The 18163-nt window shown below is 38.3% G+C and overlaps 2 protein-coding genes across 3 annotated transcripts in view; one reads left to right on the top strand and one right to left on the bottom strand.

The window, feature by feature from the left end:
- HAT1 (histone acetyltransferase 1) overlaps positions 1 to 8732 on the bottom strand; it is a 64781-nt gene extending 56049 nt beyond the window's left edge. Inside the window, exons 1-2 of one of the 2 annotated variants that reach the window (XM_059394162.1) lie at positions 8657 to 8732; positions 5962 to 6066 (exon numbers count right to left, since the gene is read on the bottom strand). In XM_059394162.1, the coding sequence (XP_059250145.1) occupies positions 5962 to 6066; positions 8657 to 8663 (112 nt within the window). In that variant the 5' untranslated portion in view covers positions 8664 to 8732. Of the gene's footprint in view, positions 1 to 5961; positions 6067 to 8484; positions 8616 to 8656 lie in introns of those variants that run through there. The other variant, XM_059394163.1, reaches the window with a different exon arrangement.
- SLC25A12 (solute carrier family 25 member 12) overlaps positions 1 to 18163 on the top strand; it is a 207826-nt gene that overhangs the window by 72275 nt on the left and 117388 nt on the right. The gene's annotated exons all lie outside the window — the stretch shown is intronic.

The following is an 18163-nucleotide window of genomic DNA, read 5'->3' as shown; positions in this document are numbered from 1 at the left end:
AGAGTAGGAAGGCCAAGAAAGTAGTCACAAAAAATACAAAAAACTGACCTTCACGTCCCCTGGAAAGTAAGCACAAAGAAGAAAAACACAGACCAAACTCATCTTTAAGTGGTAACGTAAAAATATTTAAAAATGAATTTATTAATATTTCTTGAGCTACTTATTTTATAAATGAAAGGATGTATCAATATACAATAGTATCATAATATTATCTTAAATATTAAGTATTAGAAATATTGTAGCTATTATAACCAAAATTATTTCCATGGAAATAAAAAATGGCACTTGATAAACTCTAATACATGTTTGAATTAAAAACTCTTTGCAGGGGCGCCTGGGTGGCTCAGTGGTTAAGCTGCTGCCTTTGGCTCGGGTCATGATCTCAGGGTCCTGGTATCGAGTCCCGCATCGGGCTCTCTGCTCGGCAGGGAGCTTGCTTCCTCTCTCTCTCTCTCTCTGCCTGCCTCTCTGCCTATTTGTGATTTCTGTCAAATAAATAAATAAAATCTAAAAAAAAAAAAAAAAAAGAACTCTTTGCAAAACAAGAAAAACCGGGGCACCTGGGTGGCTCAGTGGATTAAGCTGCTGCCTTCGGCTCAGGTCATGATCTCAGGGTTCTGGGATCGGGCCCTGCATCAGGCTCTCTGCTCAACGGGGTGCCTGCTTCCCCTTCTCTCTCTGCCTGACTCTCTGCCTACTAGTGATCTCTCTCTGTCAAATAAATAAATAAAATCTTAAAAAAAAAAAACAAGAAAAACCATTCTTCAAAGTAACAAGCAAAGATCATGTTTAGTGGAGGAATACTAGAACCATTCTCATTAAATTAAGGAACAGGCATGATTGTCCTCATTTTTTTTTTTAAAGATTTTATTTATTTGACAGATAGAGATCATAAACAGGCAGAGAGGAAGACAGAGAGAGAGGGGGAAGCAGGGTTCCTGCTGAGCAGAGAGTCCGATGAGAGGCTCGATCCCAGGACCCTGAGATCATGACCTGAGTTGAAGGCAGAGGCTTAACCCACTGAACCACCCAGGCACCCATGTCCTCATTTAACACTGTTCTTTTTTTTTTTTTTTTTTTTTTAAGATTTTATCACAAGTAGCAGAGAAGCAGGCAGAGAGAGAGGAGGAAGCAGGTTCCCGGCTGAGCAGAGAGCCCGATGCAGGGCTCGATCCCAGGACCCTGGGATCATGACTTGAGCATAAAGCAGAGTCTTTAACCTACTGAGCCACCCAGGCGCCCCAACACTGTTCTGAAAGTATTACCCGATGCAGTATGAAAAGAGAACAGGGGCAACTGGGTGGCTGAGTTGGTTGAGCGTCCAACTCCTGATCTCAGGTCAGGTCTTGTTCTCAGGGTTGTAAGTTCAAGCCCGTGTTGGGCTCCACACTGGGTGTGGAGCCTACTTAAAAAAAAAAAAAAAGAGAGAGAGAGAGAGAGAGAACAAAAAGGCACATGTATCAAAAACTAAGTGAATTTGTGAAAATGATCAGATGATATGGTTGTAGGCCTGAAAAAAAAAAAAAAAACCCAAACCACTCCCCAAAAAGTAAGAGAAGCCAGTAAAATTATCAGGTGTTAAAAATATATTTAAAAACCCACAAAAACGGGTGCCTGGGTGGCTCAGTTGGTTAAGCCTCTGCCTTTGGCTTGGGTCATGATCTCAGGGTCCTGGGATGGAGCCCCGCATTGGGTTCCTTGCTCAGCGGGAGCCTGCTTCTCCCTCTCCCTCTGCCACTCCCCCTACTGTGCTCTCTCACTCTGTGTCATATAAATGAATAAATAATCTTTAAAAAACAAAAAACAAAAAAACCCAAAGGACAACCTAATGAAAAAATAGGCAAAGGATTTGAATAGATACTTTTATAAAGAAGATATACAAATGGTCAATAAGCACATGAAAAGATGCTCAACATTATTCTTTAGGCCAATGCAAATCAAAATCACAGTAAGATATCATTTTACATCTACTAGGAAGTCTATAATAATAATAAAAAAAAATAACAAGCACTGACAATGATGTGGTGAAACTGGAACGTTGACATGGCTGGTGAGACTGTAAAAGGGTACAGCTACTATGTAAGACAATTTGGCAGTTTCTCAAAATGTTAAACATAGAATTAATATACACTCAGTAATTCTATTCTTAGCTATATACTAAAAGAATTGAAAACAGGATTCAAACAGATAGCCATATACTTGTCCACAGTAGCATTATTCACAATTGTGAAAGGTAGAAAAGACCCGAATATCCATCAACAGATGAATAAACAAAATGTGGTATAAATACACAATGGAGTATTATTCAGCCACAGACAGGAATGAAATCCTGATAGCTCTACAACATGAAATATTTGCTACGTGAAATAAGCTGAAAGCATTATGCTTAGTGAAATATGCCACACACAAAAGGACAAATACTGTTGTGATGCCACTTAAAATATCTAGAACAAGTAAATCCATAGAGATAGAAAAGTAAATTAGGGATTACCAAGGACTGGAGGGGAAAAGTGAATGAGGATTTATTGCTTAACAGGTACAAAGTTTCTGTTTGAGGTGATGAAAAAATTTTGGAAATACAAAATTTTGGAAATTGTGAATGCAATTAATGTACTGAACTGTACACTTAAAAATAGTTAAAGTGATATAGAAAAAAAGATTCACTCTTTCTACAGTAACCTACCTCAAAGCACAAAATTTCTGTGAAAAAAGTGTGTCTGTCAATCCCTCACACACAAAGTGAAAACAGCCTCTGTTAGAGGAAAAATCTTGGGATACACCTTAGTGGAATTATAGATACGCAGTCAAGAGTTCAAGTTACCCCATGTTCCAAGCACATTGGCCTATCATATAGTAAGTTTCAATAAACATTTGTCCAGAGAAGGTGGAAGGGAGGGAGTTGGGATAGGAGGACTGGAAATAAAAAGGAGGGAAGAAGGAAGGTTGGCTTGAGGAAGCAAGTTATTACTACAACTATAAAGGATTAGAAAGACGAAGTAACCCAGTCAGTTTGGGTTCTGTCATGTATATGTAGAACTTGAGTTACAAAGTAACCTGAATTTTGAGGCAGGGAAAAAATATATATTAAAAATTATCTTCCACAGTTTTCTCACACACTATTAATAAAGGTGAAAACCATAATAGAATAATTTCATTTACAATAGCAATAACATAGATGAAATACCTAGATATAAACTCAGTAAGAAATGTTTCTCATATATATATAAAGTTTAAAACTCTTAAAAAAGATGGACATAAAAAAGACCTGAATAAATAGAAAAATATTCTTGCTATTAGAAAGACTCAATAATGTAAGGATTTTGATTCCCCCTAAATTAAACCTGATTTAATAGAATCTCAAGTTAAAAAAAAATTAACAAAAAAATCTTTTTCAAACTTGATAAAATGTTCATCTAGAAGAACAAACATTAGAGAAAACTAGGAAAACTCCTAAATAGTAACAAGTGGGGACCTAGTCACACCATATAATTACATATAATTATAACATTTATTGTAATGGTACACTAATGGCTCAGGGACAAAAAAAAAAAGTCCCAAAAGCCAGCTCAAGTATATATATGATACTTTAATATGATTAAAGAGAAATTTTAAATCATTAATGAAAGGACAATTTATACTGGCAGGTGGATAATTGGCTAATTCATCCAAGAAAGCAAAGCTTTGGTAACATGTAACACATGTAACGTCATGTGTTACACCAAGTTAGATTCAAAAATTTTGACTTAAAGGGCGCCTGGGTGGCTCAGTGGGTTAAGCCGCTGCCTTCGGCTCAGGTCATGATCTCAGGGTCCTGGGATCGAGTCCCGCATCCGGCTCTCTGCTCAGCGGGGAGCCTGCTTCCCTTCCTCTCTCTCTGCCTGCCTCTCCATCTACTTGTGATTTCTCTCTGTCAAATAAATAAATAAAATCTTTAAAAAAAAAAATTTTTTTTGACTTAAAAAAGAAAAAAAAATCCAAAAAATATTAGAGAAACAATAGATAAACTGCTTTATAATCTTAAAGTAGAGAGGGCCTTTTTGTTAAACATAAAACAAAAACTCTTATTTGCATATATGATAAAATAAGGGCTGATTCAGGGTGCCTGGGTGGCTCAATTGGTTAAGTATCTGCCTTTAGCTCAGGTCATGATCCCAGCGTCCTGGGATCAAGCACCGCATCCAGCTCCCTACTTAGCTAGGAGCCTGCTTCTCCCTCTCCCCCTGCTTGTGCTCTCTGTCAAATAAAGAAATAAAATCTTAAAAAGGGTGAGGGGAGCTGATTCTCTTAGATATAAAGCATATACTTTTCTTAGAATTAAAAATCAGTTTTCATTGTCAAATTAAAAAATAGTTTAAATAATACAGTAAAAAATCGACAGACAATAACAAGTGTTGGCAAGAATGTAGAGAAATTGGAACCTATGTGCACTGTTGATGGAAATACAAAATGAAGTAGCCACTATGGAAAACAGGTACGTGCACAGCCTTAAACAGGATCCTGGTTTTGGGAAAGTAAGTTTATGCATGCATACAAAAAAAATCTACATAAGTATTCTCTCTGTAGTGAGGGGTACCTTCTTTGTCACCTTCTTTATATTTTTGTTATGTTTGTATTATTTTAATCAGCAGAAGCTAACACTTATTGAGAATTTCTAGAAGTCAACCTGTTTATGCACTTAACTTGTACTTAACCTTACATATAATCTTTATAGCCACTATAAAAGTAAGTACTATTAACTTCATTATAAGATAAGGAAACTCAGCCATAGAATGATGGAACCAATATTCATGTGCATATAACTATTTTTTTAAATAGCTTTATTGAGCCTGGGAGCTCAGCTGGTTAAGCAGACGTCTGCCTTTGACTCAGGTTATGATCCTGGGGTCCTGAGAGGAGTCCCATACTGGGTTCCCTAATGAGCAGGGAGTCTGCTTCTCCCTCTCCCTCTGCTCGTGCTTGCTCTCTCACTTGCTTTCTCTCTCAAGTAAATAAATAAAATCTTAAAAAAAAAGAAAAGAAAAGAAAAGAAAAGCTTTCTTGAGGAATTATTTACATACCACAAAAATTACTTTTTTTAAGCATATAATTCAGTAATTTTTAATAAATTTAGAATTGTGTGACCATTGCCACAAACTAATTTTAAAACACTGCCATTGTCCCCAAAAGAAATCTCATGCCCATTTGCAGTCATTATTCTCAGTCAGCCTCAGGCAACTACCATTCTACCTTGCTTCTGGATTTGCCTTTTCCAATTCCAAACATCTCACACAAATAGAATCATACTGTATATGTGGGGGTTTTCTCGTCTGATTTCTTTCACTTAGAATATTTTTGAGTTCACCCGTGTTATAGCATGTATTAGACCTTCATTCCTTTTTATTGTCAAGTAGTATTCCATCATACAGATAGATCATACTTTGTTTATTCTATTACCAGATGATGGAGATCTGGGCTCTTTTCTTTTTTGGGCCACTATGAATAATGCTGCTATGACTATTCATGTACTAATTTTTGTACAGACATATGTTTTCATTTCTCTTGAGTAGATCCCTCAGAGTAGATCTTCTGGATCATACAGTTCATTAAACTTTTTAAGAACATACCAAACTGTTTTCCAAAGTAGTTGCATCATTTTACATTCCCATCAGCAATGAGTGTCTTTCCACATCCCCACCAACACTACTGCCTACCATTTTTATAAGCAAAAGCATAAAGGTAAATACTTTAAAGAGCCTGAGAACACTTAACATGCTGTACTTCCTACATGTAAACTCTGCCAAACATCTACCCACTCCATGACATAAATGAATACTGAATAAAATCTGAATGTGTTCAATGCATGCAGAAAACTATACATTTACATGAACTGCTCTTACATAAAATTCTACTTCAAACTTTTAAAAAAGATTATATATGAACACACAATACATACATAACACCACTGAGAAATAGCATACATACCTAATTTTAGTTCAATTGCTGTGTTGGTGTTACATTTGTACTCTGCCAGTTTCTTCTCCACTGCACTCTTGTACTCAACCAAAAATTTCTCCATAGCACCAAATCCTAAGGGAAAGTTTTTAAAAGGTCTTGTTGGAAATGGTTTAAATAGTCAAACCTACAAAGAGGGTTCTTATTAGAAGTGGAATAAACAGAAGATTTAAAACATGCTAATAGATCATAAAAGCAACAAACTATAAAAGCACAGGTCATTCTCCACATAATCCTAAACAAATATAGAGTATGACTGCCCCATTATAAAACAGGAAAAACATCATTTTTGCCAAAGGCTTATGAACTAGGCTTGCTTTACATAAATAAGTAAATCTTAAAATTAACATGACTACTGACATTTCTCTATTTAATAGTAATGAATATTACCTGCTAGGATTTCTATCTAAGCAGTTTTTTAAAATATAAAAGGGTGCCACTGCTCCACCAATACACAAGGTGAGAACACCCTTTGATAATTACAATAGCATTTTATCTCTAATACTGGAAAATTTCTACCCAGAGTACTTCAGATCAACCATTAAAAAACTATCAACTGATAATGCAGAGATTATCTCAGGAGGAACACACAAGAAACTGGTAACTGTGGTTATCTCTGGGATAAGAGAGAAGGAGTGGGGACAGCGTTAGGAAAGAAAATTTTCACTGCATTTTAAAAAAAAGGGTTTTTTAACCATATTTGTACAAAGTCATAAACGATGGGCTATCAGCAACCAAATGATTTTACTACAATGTGGCTGCTACCCATCGACATATGTAATAAATAACTAAAATGGAAGCAATCCAGGTAAACTTTCAAGCAAAGATGACAATAAATCTGACAAAATGAACATAAAAATTCAGGAAAAAGAAGTCATAAACAGAAGAAACGAAAGGTACAATGACATGCCATAAACTTTAATAAAAGGTTTAAAAAAATACACATACACAGAAAATAGGGAACATCTGAGGCAGTATAGATTAAGTCTATTGTCAGAATTCCTGAAATGAAATCAGATCTGTGAACTAGAACTAAAGCACATTACTTGACTCCTCTGACCCTAATTTATAAAATTGAGATAAAAGAACCCATTTAAGGAATTATATATGACGTATGCAACAAAATTTAACTTGTGAAATCACACACTGGCTTAATCCCCACACCCTATGAGACAAGTAAATACTATGTTGGCCCTGTTTCATACTAAAACGCTCAGGCTTAGAAGAAGGTTTAGGGGCACCTGGGTGGCCCAGTGGTTTAAGCCGCTGCCTTGGGCTCAGGTTGTGATCTCAGGGTCCTGGGATCGAGTCCCGCATCAGGCTCTCTGCTCAGCAGAGAGCCTGCTTCCCTCTCACTCTCTCTGCCTGCCTCTCTGCCTACTTGTGATGTCTGTAAAAAAAAAATAAATAAAATCTTAAAAAAAAAAAAAAAGAAATTAAGAAAGAAAGAGGTTTAATTGCTTAAGTGCACCCAACTTTTGAGTGGTGAGGCAGAGATTCAAATTTAGTTGTAATTCTTACTATATGTACACCATACACGTATGTTCTCCCTCTTTTATGCACTAGTGTACCCCTAAGATCCCACAGTCACTATCTGGTAGAATTCTTCTTCTTTATCTGTAGAGCTCACGTGATAGCCTGTCTTCGCAGCCCATCCATAGAAGTGTAGTAAGACTACTATGAAAGGCGCCTGGGTGGCTCAGTGGGTTAAGCCTTCAGCTCAGGTCATGATCCCCAGGGTCCTGGGATGGAGCCCTGCATCACATCGGCCTCTCTGCTCAGCGGGGAGCCTGCTTCCCCCTCTCTCTCTGCCTACTTGTGATCTGTCTTGTCAAATAAATAAATAAAATCTTTTAAAAAAAAGACTACTATGAAGGCACTGCGGAAAGATAAAAGTAGAAACGGTCCTTCACTCCAAAAGGTATGTAACTGGGAAAAAGTATATACTCACACCAAAATAATCTTAATACACGTACAAAACAGCAATTATTCATTACTAAATGCTGAAAACTGAAGAGACAAAAAAAAGAGAATGAACATGAAAATTATAGTATAAAGTACTATGAGAAGTTTAGATGAAGGAAGCATGCGAGAACGATCTCTCTCAAAGAAAACCTAAGTCCATCCTAGGAATATTAAAGCGCCAGAGATTAAAAAGCCGACTGCGAAGTCCAGGTTCAAGGGAGAGCCTAGTGCAGGGCAAGGCAGCAAGCAATGCGCTAGCTCAGAAGTTGACTGTAGTGGAAGGTGGAGGGAGACCTGGAAGAGGACGGCGACCCGAACATTAAAATCAGCTGGCGGGAACAGAACCAAACTACTGCGGCTGAGGCAGCGGTGCAAAAAGAGAAACGAGAAGATCAACAGGCCTCAAGGCATCCGGCACCTTCCAAGCCAAACCGCGACTCTTCCCCCGGGCTGCTTCGGCCCTCCGCAGGGGCCGAGCTCCCCGCAGAAGGCACAGAACCCCGAGTAGTTGGGGGCGGGGGCACGAACCTCGGCCAACAGGGAGCTGTGCTGAGAGTTCCGTCCCTTCAGGCTGAAGCAAGCCCTCTGGAACCCAGGCTGGAGCCGGAAAGTTCCAGGCGGGCACTGTCACCACGGTCTCGGCGTTCTTTCCCAAACCTACCCGCCCCCTCCCCTTGGTAAACTTTTCCCGGGAACTTACCCGCCATTTCCGAGCTGCGAGCACCCGCGGCTGAGGAAGGACGAATCAACCCGCGCGCTCCCTGGCCGGAAATGAGCTCATTGTTTGACGCATTTCCCCCGCCCACCTCTGGCAGGTCGCTGGCCAATGAGGGGAGGAGATTCCAGGCGCCGGGAGGTGGAAGCACTTCCAGAGGCGGGGCTGATGCCGAGGGGAAAGCTCCGACCGTTGCCTAGCCACGGCGACTACCGTCAGCCGCTTTGCAGGCCCGAACCGAGCGGACTGCCGCGCGAGGGGCCACCTATGTTCAGATGCCCGCTGGCTCGCCCGTGGAGAATTTCTTTAGGAGCGGATTTGAATGATATAAATACTCTAAAACTGTTCTCCATTCCACCAGCAATATTTCGGAGACTGCTAGAAAAACTTTCCCCTGGGCCAGCACAAACACCCGAGGCCTAGGTTTATGTAGGAAAATAGAGGAATTGAGTTGCACTTACTGGAGAAATTCACGCTTTTTTGGTATCTATTTTCTCCGTAAATGCTTGTTTAACGTCGTTTTTCTTTTGTCATGTTTTTAAGCAGTATATAGTGTAATATTTAGGTACTCTGCTTTCACTCCTAGGATTACTAGGCATTGGGGCACGGAAATAGTTACCTAATAAGACCTCAAGTGGCCTGATGTGTCCTACATGTCTCAAGTCCTGGTGGCCTGAATCACGTCACAGGATGCTTCCTGATTTGGGGCTTAGGGCTTGTTAGTACTTAATCACTGTTGAAACTTTTTCGTCCCATAAGATAAGACATTATTTAAGTATCCATAAATTATTCCCACAACGTCGTCTGGACCCTAATTGCCCCGTCTCAACAAATGTGGGTTAATAGGCTTTACAGTGCTATTGCTGGAGCTAAAATGGACCCTTGGAATGATAGTCTAGAACGAACACTCCCCCTCATTTTAGAAATGAGGACATTAAAGCCCAGGAAAAATAAATTGCCCTAGTTTACACTCAGTATACAGCCAATGTAAGAGTCCAGTTCTCCAGACACTCAGCCCAGTATTTGCTCAACAGCATGGAGATGGCCCTCTTGAAGACAAAGATCAGAAAAGGTAGGGAGAATGCTCAGATCTTTCTCTACACCTTAATGAAACACAAGAAATTATCATCCTAATTTTTTTTTGAAGATTTTATTTATTTATACCATCCTAATGTTTTTTTTTGTTTGTTTTTTGTTTTTTGTTTTTAAAATGTATTTATTTGACAGAGATCACAAGCAGGCAGGCAGAGAGAGAGAGAGAGAGGAGGAAGCAAGCTCCCTGCTGAGCAGGGAGCCCGATGTGGGACTCGATCCCAGGACCCTGGGGATCATGACCTGAGCCAAAGGTAGAGGCTTTAACCCACTGAGCCACCCAGGCGCCCCTATACCATCTTAATGTTAAGAAGAAATTGAAATTGGCTATTAATGACAGTATGTATCAAAAAAAGAAAACAATTTTTTTAAAATAATCATTTTTTCAAAATTACAAGACTCATTTCTTTATAAAACCACCTTATTTGTAGGTTGGCCAGCTGCTGACCAGTAGTTACCTTTATAATAAGAAAGTAAGAAAATCTGAAATAGATTAGTCCTGTGACATTATGGCTAGTTGTAAGGAAAAAATGTAATGAAATCTACATAAGATAAATACAAATAAGAAATAAGGTGAATATGAATAAGAAGTACAATTAAACATATATTGTGTGACCAGCATTTAATATAATCTGCTTACAGAACTGAAGTTATAGGGTTTTTAAAATATTTATTTGTTGGTTTGTTTATTTGTTTATTTATGAGAAAGAGAGAGTGCAAGTAGGGGGAGGAACAGAGGGAGAGAGACAAACAGATTCTATGCTAAACATGGAGCCCGAGTTGGGGCTTGAACTCAGGACCCTGAGATCATGACCAGATGAAATCAAGAGTCAGTTGCTTATCTGGCAGCTACCCAGGCACCCTGAGGTTATAGTTTTATATTGTCCTTGTCTTAGAATTGTTCACACATATTTTTTACAATGCCACAGAATATGGGGCGCCTGGGTGGCTCAGTGGGTTAAGCCGCTGCCTTCGGCTCAGGTCATGATCTCAGGGTCCTGGGATCCAGTCCCACATCGGGCTCTCTGCTCAGCAGGGAGTCTGCTTCCTCCTCTCTCTCTCTCTCTGCCCTTCTCTCTGCCTACTTGTGAGCTCTGTCAAATAAATAAATAAATTAAAAAAAAAAAAAAAACAATGCCACAGAATATGTGTTTAGGTACAGTCATTCTGAAAGAATGACTTCTTTGAGAAAGGTAGTAAAATTAACAAAAAGAAAAAAGATAGTTTCCTTTTTTGCAGGGTTCCTTCCCCCTTTATAAATTTTATTTTACCTTGTTCTAAAGGGAACTTAGGAAGTGAATGTTAGCCACTATGGAATAAAGTTTCTTTTCTTTTCTTTTCTTTTTTAATATTTATTTATTTGACAGAGATCACAAGGAGGCAGAGGGGCAGGTGGGGGTTGGGGGGGAGGGGGAAGCAGGCTGTCTGCTGAGCAGAGAGCCCTTTGTGGGGCTGGATCCCAGGACCCTGAGATCATTACCTGAGCAAAAGGCAGAGGCTTTCACCCACTGAGCCACCCAGGTGCCCCTGGAATAAAATTTCTGCAAAAGGAATATGCTGTCCTTATACAAATGCAAGAGGCAGTAGCGGGCTGTGGAAAGTTCAATACCCTGCTAGTCTCAGTTCTACTACTTCATGATCCTTGTTTCATCTATTAAGTGGAAATAATACTATCCTTCCAGTCACCACAACTGGTTGTGAAAAGCAAAATGGAACAATATTTGTGAAAGAGGTTTGTAGACTCTAAAATATGTTAATATGAGGTGATAGTTGTATGGTAATATTTATTCTAGAATAAGAGGTTTAGAAAAGGCATTTTTCTCCAAGAAAAAGCCAGATTGTGCTATTAGGAATGAATTAGCAACCACATGTTTGATAAAGGTTCAAGTGCATAAAGACTAGTAAATTTTGTCATCCTGTGTTGAAATCTCTACAAAACATGGTATTAAAGAGATGGACGTCAGATAGTACATAGAGGAAATCTGAGATCTAAAAGGAAAATGAAGATACTTAATGTATCTTTGTTTCAAAATATCTCTCTCTTTTCAGGCAAATAACAATAGCTATTTAACTAATTTGTTTAGTTCATAGCACTAATCCGGAGGAGAGGAGGATGATGAGTTTCAATTCCCAGACCAAGTACCCAGAATGCCCTACCCACCTACTTCATGAGTTAAAATAAAATAAAAATAGATGTTTATATCAAAAACTATTAGAAGACTAACTTAAAGACACACTTTACCAACAATTTGCACACTCCTTTTTGTAACTCTCATACAGTACCCATAGAAATACAAACTAGTACTTTTTGAGAAGTATTTTAGCGATTTTAATAAATTTAACATATTTTAAATTTGTATGTTTTTAAAACTTGTATATCTTTTGAGGCAGCAGTTCCACTTACAAGCATTTATCCTACAAAACTGCCTAAGAATGCAAAGATATATGAACAAAGATGTTCAATGCAGCATTAGTTTTACTGAAAAATTGGAAATAACCTAAACATTCATCAGAAGGGTTTGGTTAATATGTACTGGTTTGGGAGAATATTTACTATATAATAGGTTAAAAAATAAGTTATACAACCTTACAATGTTATGTTATTCATGTAAAGAAATGTGTTTTGATATAAACATAGAAAACATCTAAAAGCATACCTAACAACTTTAACAGTGACTGCCTCTAGAAGGGGGAGTTTAGAGAAGAGAATAATGAGGGATTTAAAAAATTATATACTGTTTGCTTCCTTGAATGAGGCTATGTTGTTTTCTTTCATAATTAGAAACTTAGCATCTTGGGGCGCCTAGGTGACTCAGTGGGTTAAAGCCTCTGCCTTCCGCTGGTGTCATGATCCCAGAGTCCTGGGATCTAGCCTCTCATGGGCTCTGTGCTCAGCGGGGGGCCTGCTTCTCTCTCTCTCTCTGCCTATTTGCGATCTCTGTCTGTCAGATAAACAAAATCTTAAAAAAAAAAAAAAAAGGAAACAGCATCTTTTTGGATGTTTTTGGACATATTTGCTAACTTTTTATCCTCTTCTTTACGTTCTATGAATCAAAGAGAAACAGCTTGAGACAAGGAACAGTAGAAAATTAATATTTCTCTTTTTTCATTGTGTCATTATTTACAAGCAAAGATTGGTCAAAATGAGGGAAGAGTACTATAATTGCTTATACTTGTTTACATATGACCATCCAGTGAGGCATGATTTACTCTTTGAAACTACAATTTGCAAGAATGGCATTAATTATTTGTGTCTACCTACAGTAATACAGTAATGCCTAAGATATTTCACATTTCATGTGAAAATACTGTTTCAAATTATTCTTCTGTCTTAAACTTTTTTTAAAGATTTTATTTATTTATTTGACAGACAGATCACAAGTAGGCAGAGAGGCAGGCAGAGAGAGAGGAAGGGAAGCAGGCTCCCTGCTGAGCAGAGAGCCGGATGCAGAGCTTGATTCCAGGACCCTGGGATCATGACCTGAGCTGAAGGCAGAGAATTTAACCCACTGAGCCACCCAGGCACCTCTGTCTTAAATTTTTTTGCTGCTCTGTGTTGTTTCTTAATATGGAAAGCTTCAGGATAGAGGGAAGGTGAAGAAAACTTTTATCAGAGATACTTAGATATTAAAAAATAAGACTGGAAAGTGGTAAAAATTATGATTAGAAATATTCATTTTAAACTGATATATTATTTCAGTCATTGTGGTTTTTTACTGTCATAAAACAAAATTGACCATCTTAATTGTTTTTCTATTTTTTAAAAGACTTATGTATTTATTTATTTACTTATTTATTTGAGAGAGCATAAGCTGGGAGAAGAGCAGAGAGAGCGAGGGGAGCAGGTCCCCCACTGAGCAGGGAACCCAGTGTGAGCTCAATCCCAGGACCCTGGGATCATGACCTGAGCCAAAAGCAGATGCTTAACTGACTGAGCCATCCAGGTGCCCCCACCATCTTAATCATTTCTGAACACACAGCTTAGTAGTGTTAAGTATATTTGCATTATTATGGAAGCTGTCATTTTAATGGACTGTTTTTCAGCCAACTTCTTTGTGATCTATTTACTCATACTACAATGCACAGCAAGACTCTTAACTTCTATCATCTGGACACAAAAAGTGAGTAGCTTTTATACCAACTATACAATGCCATTACTTGAATGTTTAGTTCATAAATCCATCCCTTAAATAGTTTAGCTTTATGACAGTGTTTTATCTAAATTTTTTTTATAAATGAGGATTTTGAGGGACTATATATACATATATGTCTACATACATACCTAGATATATATGTATGTATATATGGTTATCAACAAACTAAACCAACCAGTCAGTGTGCAAATTAGTAAAATTTAAAGAATTCTGAAAATTTTGCTAGAAGGAATCCAGACTTTAAGGTTTTGTTAATCTCATCAACATAGGGCTCTCAGAGAATCATTTTGCCAGTCTCTTGAGTGAGCTAAGAGGAAGAAAGGGTCATGCCAGCTGGCATCATATAATGCAAAGAGAACCTGCTTCATCAGGTAAGAAGAGTGTGTTGGTAGGGTTAGGATGCATTTAAATAATGAAAGGTTTACTTTTTCATATCATTGTAAAATTAAATTTTGTTGTATATGGGGAAGTTTATGTTATAGATATGGTAGGATTTTTAAACATAGTTTAAGATAAACTAAAGTACTTTGAATAATATAAAATCAGAACTTTAGAGCATAATGATTTTAGAAATCAGGTAATCTAATCGCTGCCTTATTTTTTTATTTGGTAACATATGCATTAAAACTTTTGTTCATATCTCCATGTAAATACATATCTAATATATTTTTATTATTCTTTGTTCCTATATTAAATATTACCATTGTTAACCTTTTGGGGTTTAAAATTTTTTTTTTAAAGATTTAATTTATTTATTTGACAGAGACAGAGACAGCGAGAGAGGGAACACAAGCAGGAGGAGTGTGAGAGGGAGAAGCAGGCCTCCTGCTGAGCAGGGAGCCCAATGCGGGGCTTGATCTCAGGACCATGGGATCATGACCTGAGCTGAAAGCAGACACTTAACAACTGAGCCACCCAGGCACCCTAACTTTTTGTTTTTTAGACCAAAAAGAATATGAATACTAATTTTTAATATATCCCACCCAAGTAAATCACCTGTGCACCCCTGAAAATCCCTGACTTCAACCCACATTCTTCTTTAAGACTTCTCAGCAAGTTCATGTTAGAGATACTGTTGGTATCTCTGTTTGGTCCTTTGTTTTTCTACTTTTTTCTTCCCATTCTTGCTATTGAAAGGCCTAATTTCCATCATGAAATATGTTACTTTGGAAAGAAAGTCATTGTGTCTGGTACATGATTGACATCTATTAAATGTTTGTTCAATGATTTTGGAGTAATACCATTAAGAACATAAGTTCTCCCCAAAACAGCTAAGCTTCCACTTTTGTTCCAGCACTTCATGGTTCTTGGGATTGGAAACTGCTACGTTTTGGGACACCTGGGTGGCCCAGTCGGTTAGGTGTTTGCCTTTGGCTCAGGTCATGATCCCAGGGTCCTGGGATCTATTCCCACATCAGGATCCTTGCTCAGCATGGAGCCCACTTCTCCCCCTGCCTGCTGCTCCTCCTGCTTGTGCACTCTCTGTCTCTCTGACAAATAAATAAATAGAATATTTGAAGAAAAAAGAAAGGAAACTGCTAAGTTTCTTTGCTGTAAAACATCCTTCAACATTCGAATCAAAGACTAAAAATCACCTTATTGGGTCCAACCCATCCTACCAACGTGTATAATACAGTCAGTCCTTTCCTTCTTAGTACGTTGTTCTTTGGATGTCACCAGAAAGTAGCTCTGGCCTAAGGTAGGTAATCAACACAATTGCCAGGAGATGATCATTTGCCAGAGTACATTTATTTCTGGTACAGTGGCTCCAAAGACAAGGTTGTCCAGGATACATGTATTCTTTAAATTTTTTTTTTTTTTTAAGATTTTATTTATTTATTTGACAGAGAGAAATCACAAGTAGATGGAGAGGCAGGCAGAGAGAGAGAGAGGGAAACAGGCTCCCCGCTGAGCAGAGAGCCCGATGTGGGACTCGATCCCAGGACCCTGAGATCATGACCTGAGCCGAAGGCAGCGGCTTAACCCACTGAGCCACCCAGGCGCCCCAGGATACATGTATTCTTGCAGATGAGCCCAAACCATCAGTAGGTCTAGTTTTGTTTTTTGTTTTTAAAGATTTTATTTATTTATTTGTCAGAAAGAGAGTGAGCGAGAGCAAGCACAGGCAGACAGAGTGGAAGGCAGAGTCAGAGGGAGAAGCAGGCTCCCCGCAGAGCAAGGAGCCCGATGTGGGACTCGATCCCAGGACGCTGGGATCATGACCTGAGCCAAAGGCAGCCGCTTAACCAACTGAGGCACCCAGGCGTCCCAGTAGGTCTAGTTTTACCCCAGAAAATCTTAACCTAGATTCTAGCTTTTTCACGGAGTTCTAAGACAGCCTAGCTGTTCCTCATCAGCCACTTACCCTGCTCCTTTACACTTCCATCTCTACCCTTCAATAAGTTTTGCACTCAAACATTCAATCACTAGATGTAGGCTGCCATCTCCCCAAAGCAAGATCCTATCAGGAATATACTTACGGAGTTGAAGGAGAGGTACTAGATATGTGGTACAGTGGATATAACATCCTTCCTCCTTTTCTCCCTGGGCTTCCCACAACAAACAGCAGCAAACCCATGCTGTTCCCTGCCACAGCCCCACATTTCACCCCAAGTGAGGCTTTTATACTCCTCTCTCACTTCTCTCCAGTTGGCTTCATTGAGGCCTGCTGTTTATGGGGCCTGCTGTGTTCACTCACCAAGGTAGGCCTCTTTATCACAGAAAGATTGCTTCACTTCCTGATCTGTCCTCCTAGGGGATAATTATGAATCATCATCTTCTCCACTGTTAGGCTTATTTACCTCTTATTGATAACTCCTCCAGGACTGGAACTATGTTATCTTCATCTCTGAGTTCTTACTTGAAGTGAGAACAAATTCTCTTACCATTTATAAAAGATTTTTATTCAGATGAAGAGTTATATTGAATACATTAATATTAAGCTTGCTTATATCCTCTCTTCTTAGGCCTACTCTCAGGTTTGTTTATCTTCCTCCCCACTCTGTCTAGCCCTTGAGGACAATTCCTATATAAATGGAATTATCTATTTACTACAATACTGGGTTGTATTTTCATTTTATGAATTCTTATCTAAAAATCTGAATGCTGGGGTGCCTGGGTAGCTCAGTGGGTTAAGGCCTCTGCTTTCAGCTCAGGTCATTGCCCCGGGGTCCTGGGATCGAGCCCCACATCGGGGTCTCTGCTCAGTGGGGAGCCTGCTTCACCCCCTTCTCTGCCTGCTTCTCTGCCTACTTGTGATCTCTCTCTGTCAAATAAATAAATAAAATCTTTTAAAAAAATAAATAAATAAAAATCTGAATGTTGACTTAAAATATGTAATATTCTTATTTAAGAACAAAATACTTGGAGAAATGAAAACTTCTATTTATGAGATGTTCTAAGAACAATGGCAAGGGTTTCCTAATATATTTTTAAAATATTAACAAATAATTATAACATTTTGTTTCATGTAAGTTTTATTATGCCAGAATCACAAGAAAGACCAGGAAGAAATTTTCTTTTCAAAAGATTGTGTCTACACATCTACATTGTCCTTGGGTGTATAGAAGCCCTGCTGAGCTAAATTTTATGTTTCTTTCATTTAGTAAAGATTTTTTTTTTTTTTGCTATTTTTTCCTTTTGGAAATTTGGACTTTCAAATTCTTTGAATCTCAGATTTTGAACTTCAGGTTGTTCTTTTGAGCAAAATGCATGGAAGAACTGTAGCAGGGAGATGACAAATGTCCAGTTCTTTCAAATAGTATCAGTATGATTTAATTATCTTAGTTTTGCTTTGCTTTGCATTAAAAATAAATTAGATAATGTGTTTAAATGCCAAATTTTATTTACAATTTTATTTACTATTAGGAGATTTAATTGTATATGAGCCCATATGTAAGCACAAATGAAAATTGCATAGTTATGTATTTAGTATGTCATAACACCTTATCCATCTATTAAAGGAAGATAAGTACCTACCTAAATCATAATTGTGACAGAACAATAAGCTATAATTTAAAAGGTCATTCTTTAGTGAGCATTGCTTTATTTTTATGCTATCTGATTCATATGTATTTTCCACTGGGGTCATATGGGGTTGAGTTGTTTTTTTTTTTTTAAGGATTTTATTTATTTATTTGACAGAGAGAAATCACAAGTAGATGGAGAGGCAGGCAGAGAGAGAGAGGAGGAAGCAGGCTCCCCGCTGAGCAGAGAGCCTGATGCGGGACTCGATCCCAGGACTCTG

The sequence above is a fragment of the Mustela nigripes genome, chromosome 3, assembly GCF_022355385.1.
Source record: "Mustela nigripes isolate SB6536 chromosome 3, MUSNIG.SB6536, whole genome shotgun sequence".
NCBI lineage: Eukaryota > Metazoa > Chordata > Mammalia > Carnivora > Mustelidae > Mustela > Mustela nigripes.
The sequence above is the reverse complement of the archived record's forward strand: the minus strand, read 5'-3'. Positions and strand labels throughout refer to the sequence as shown.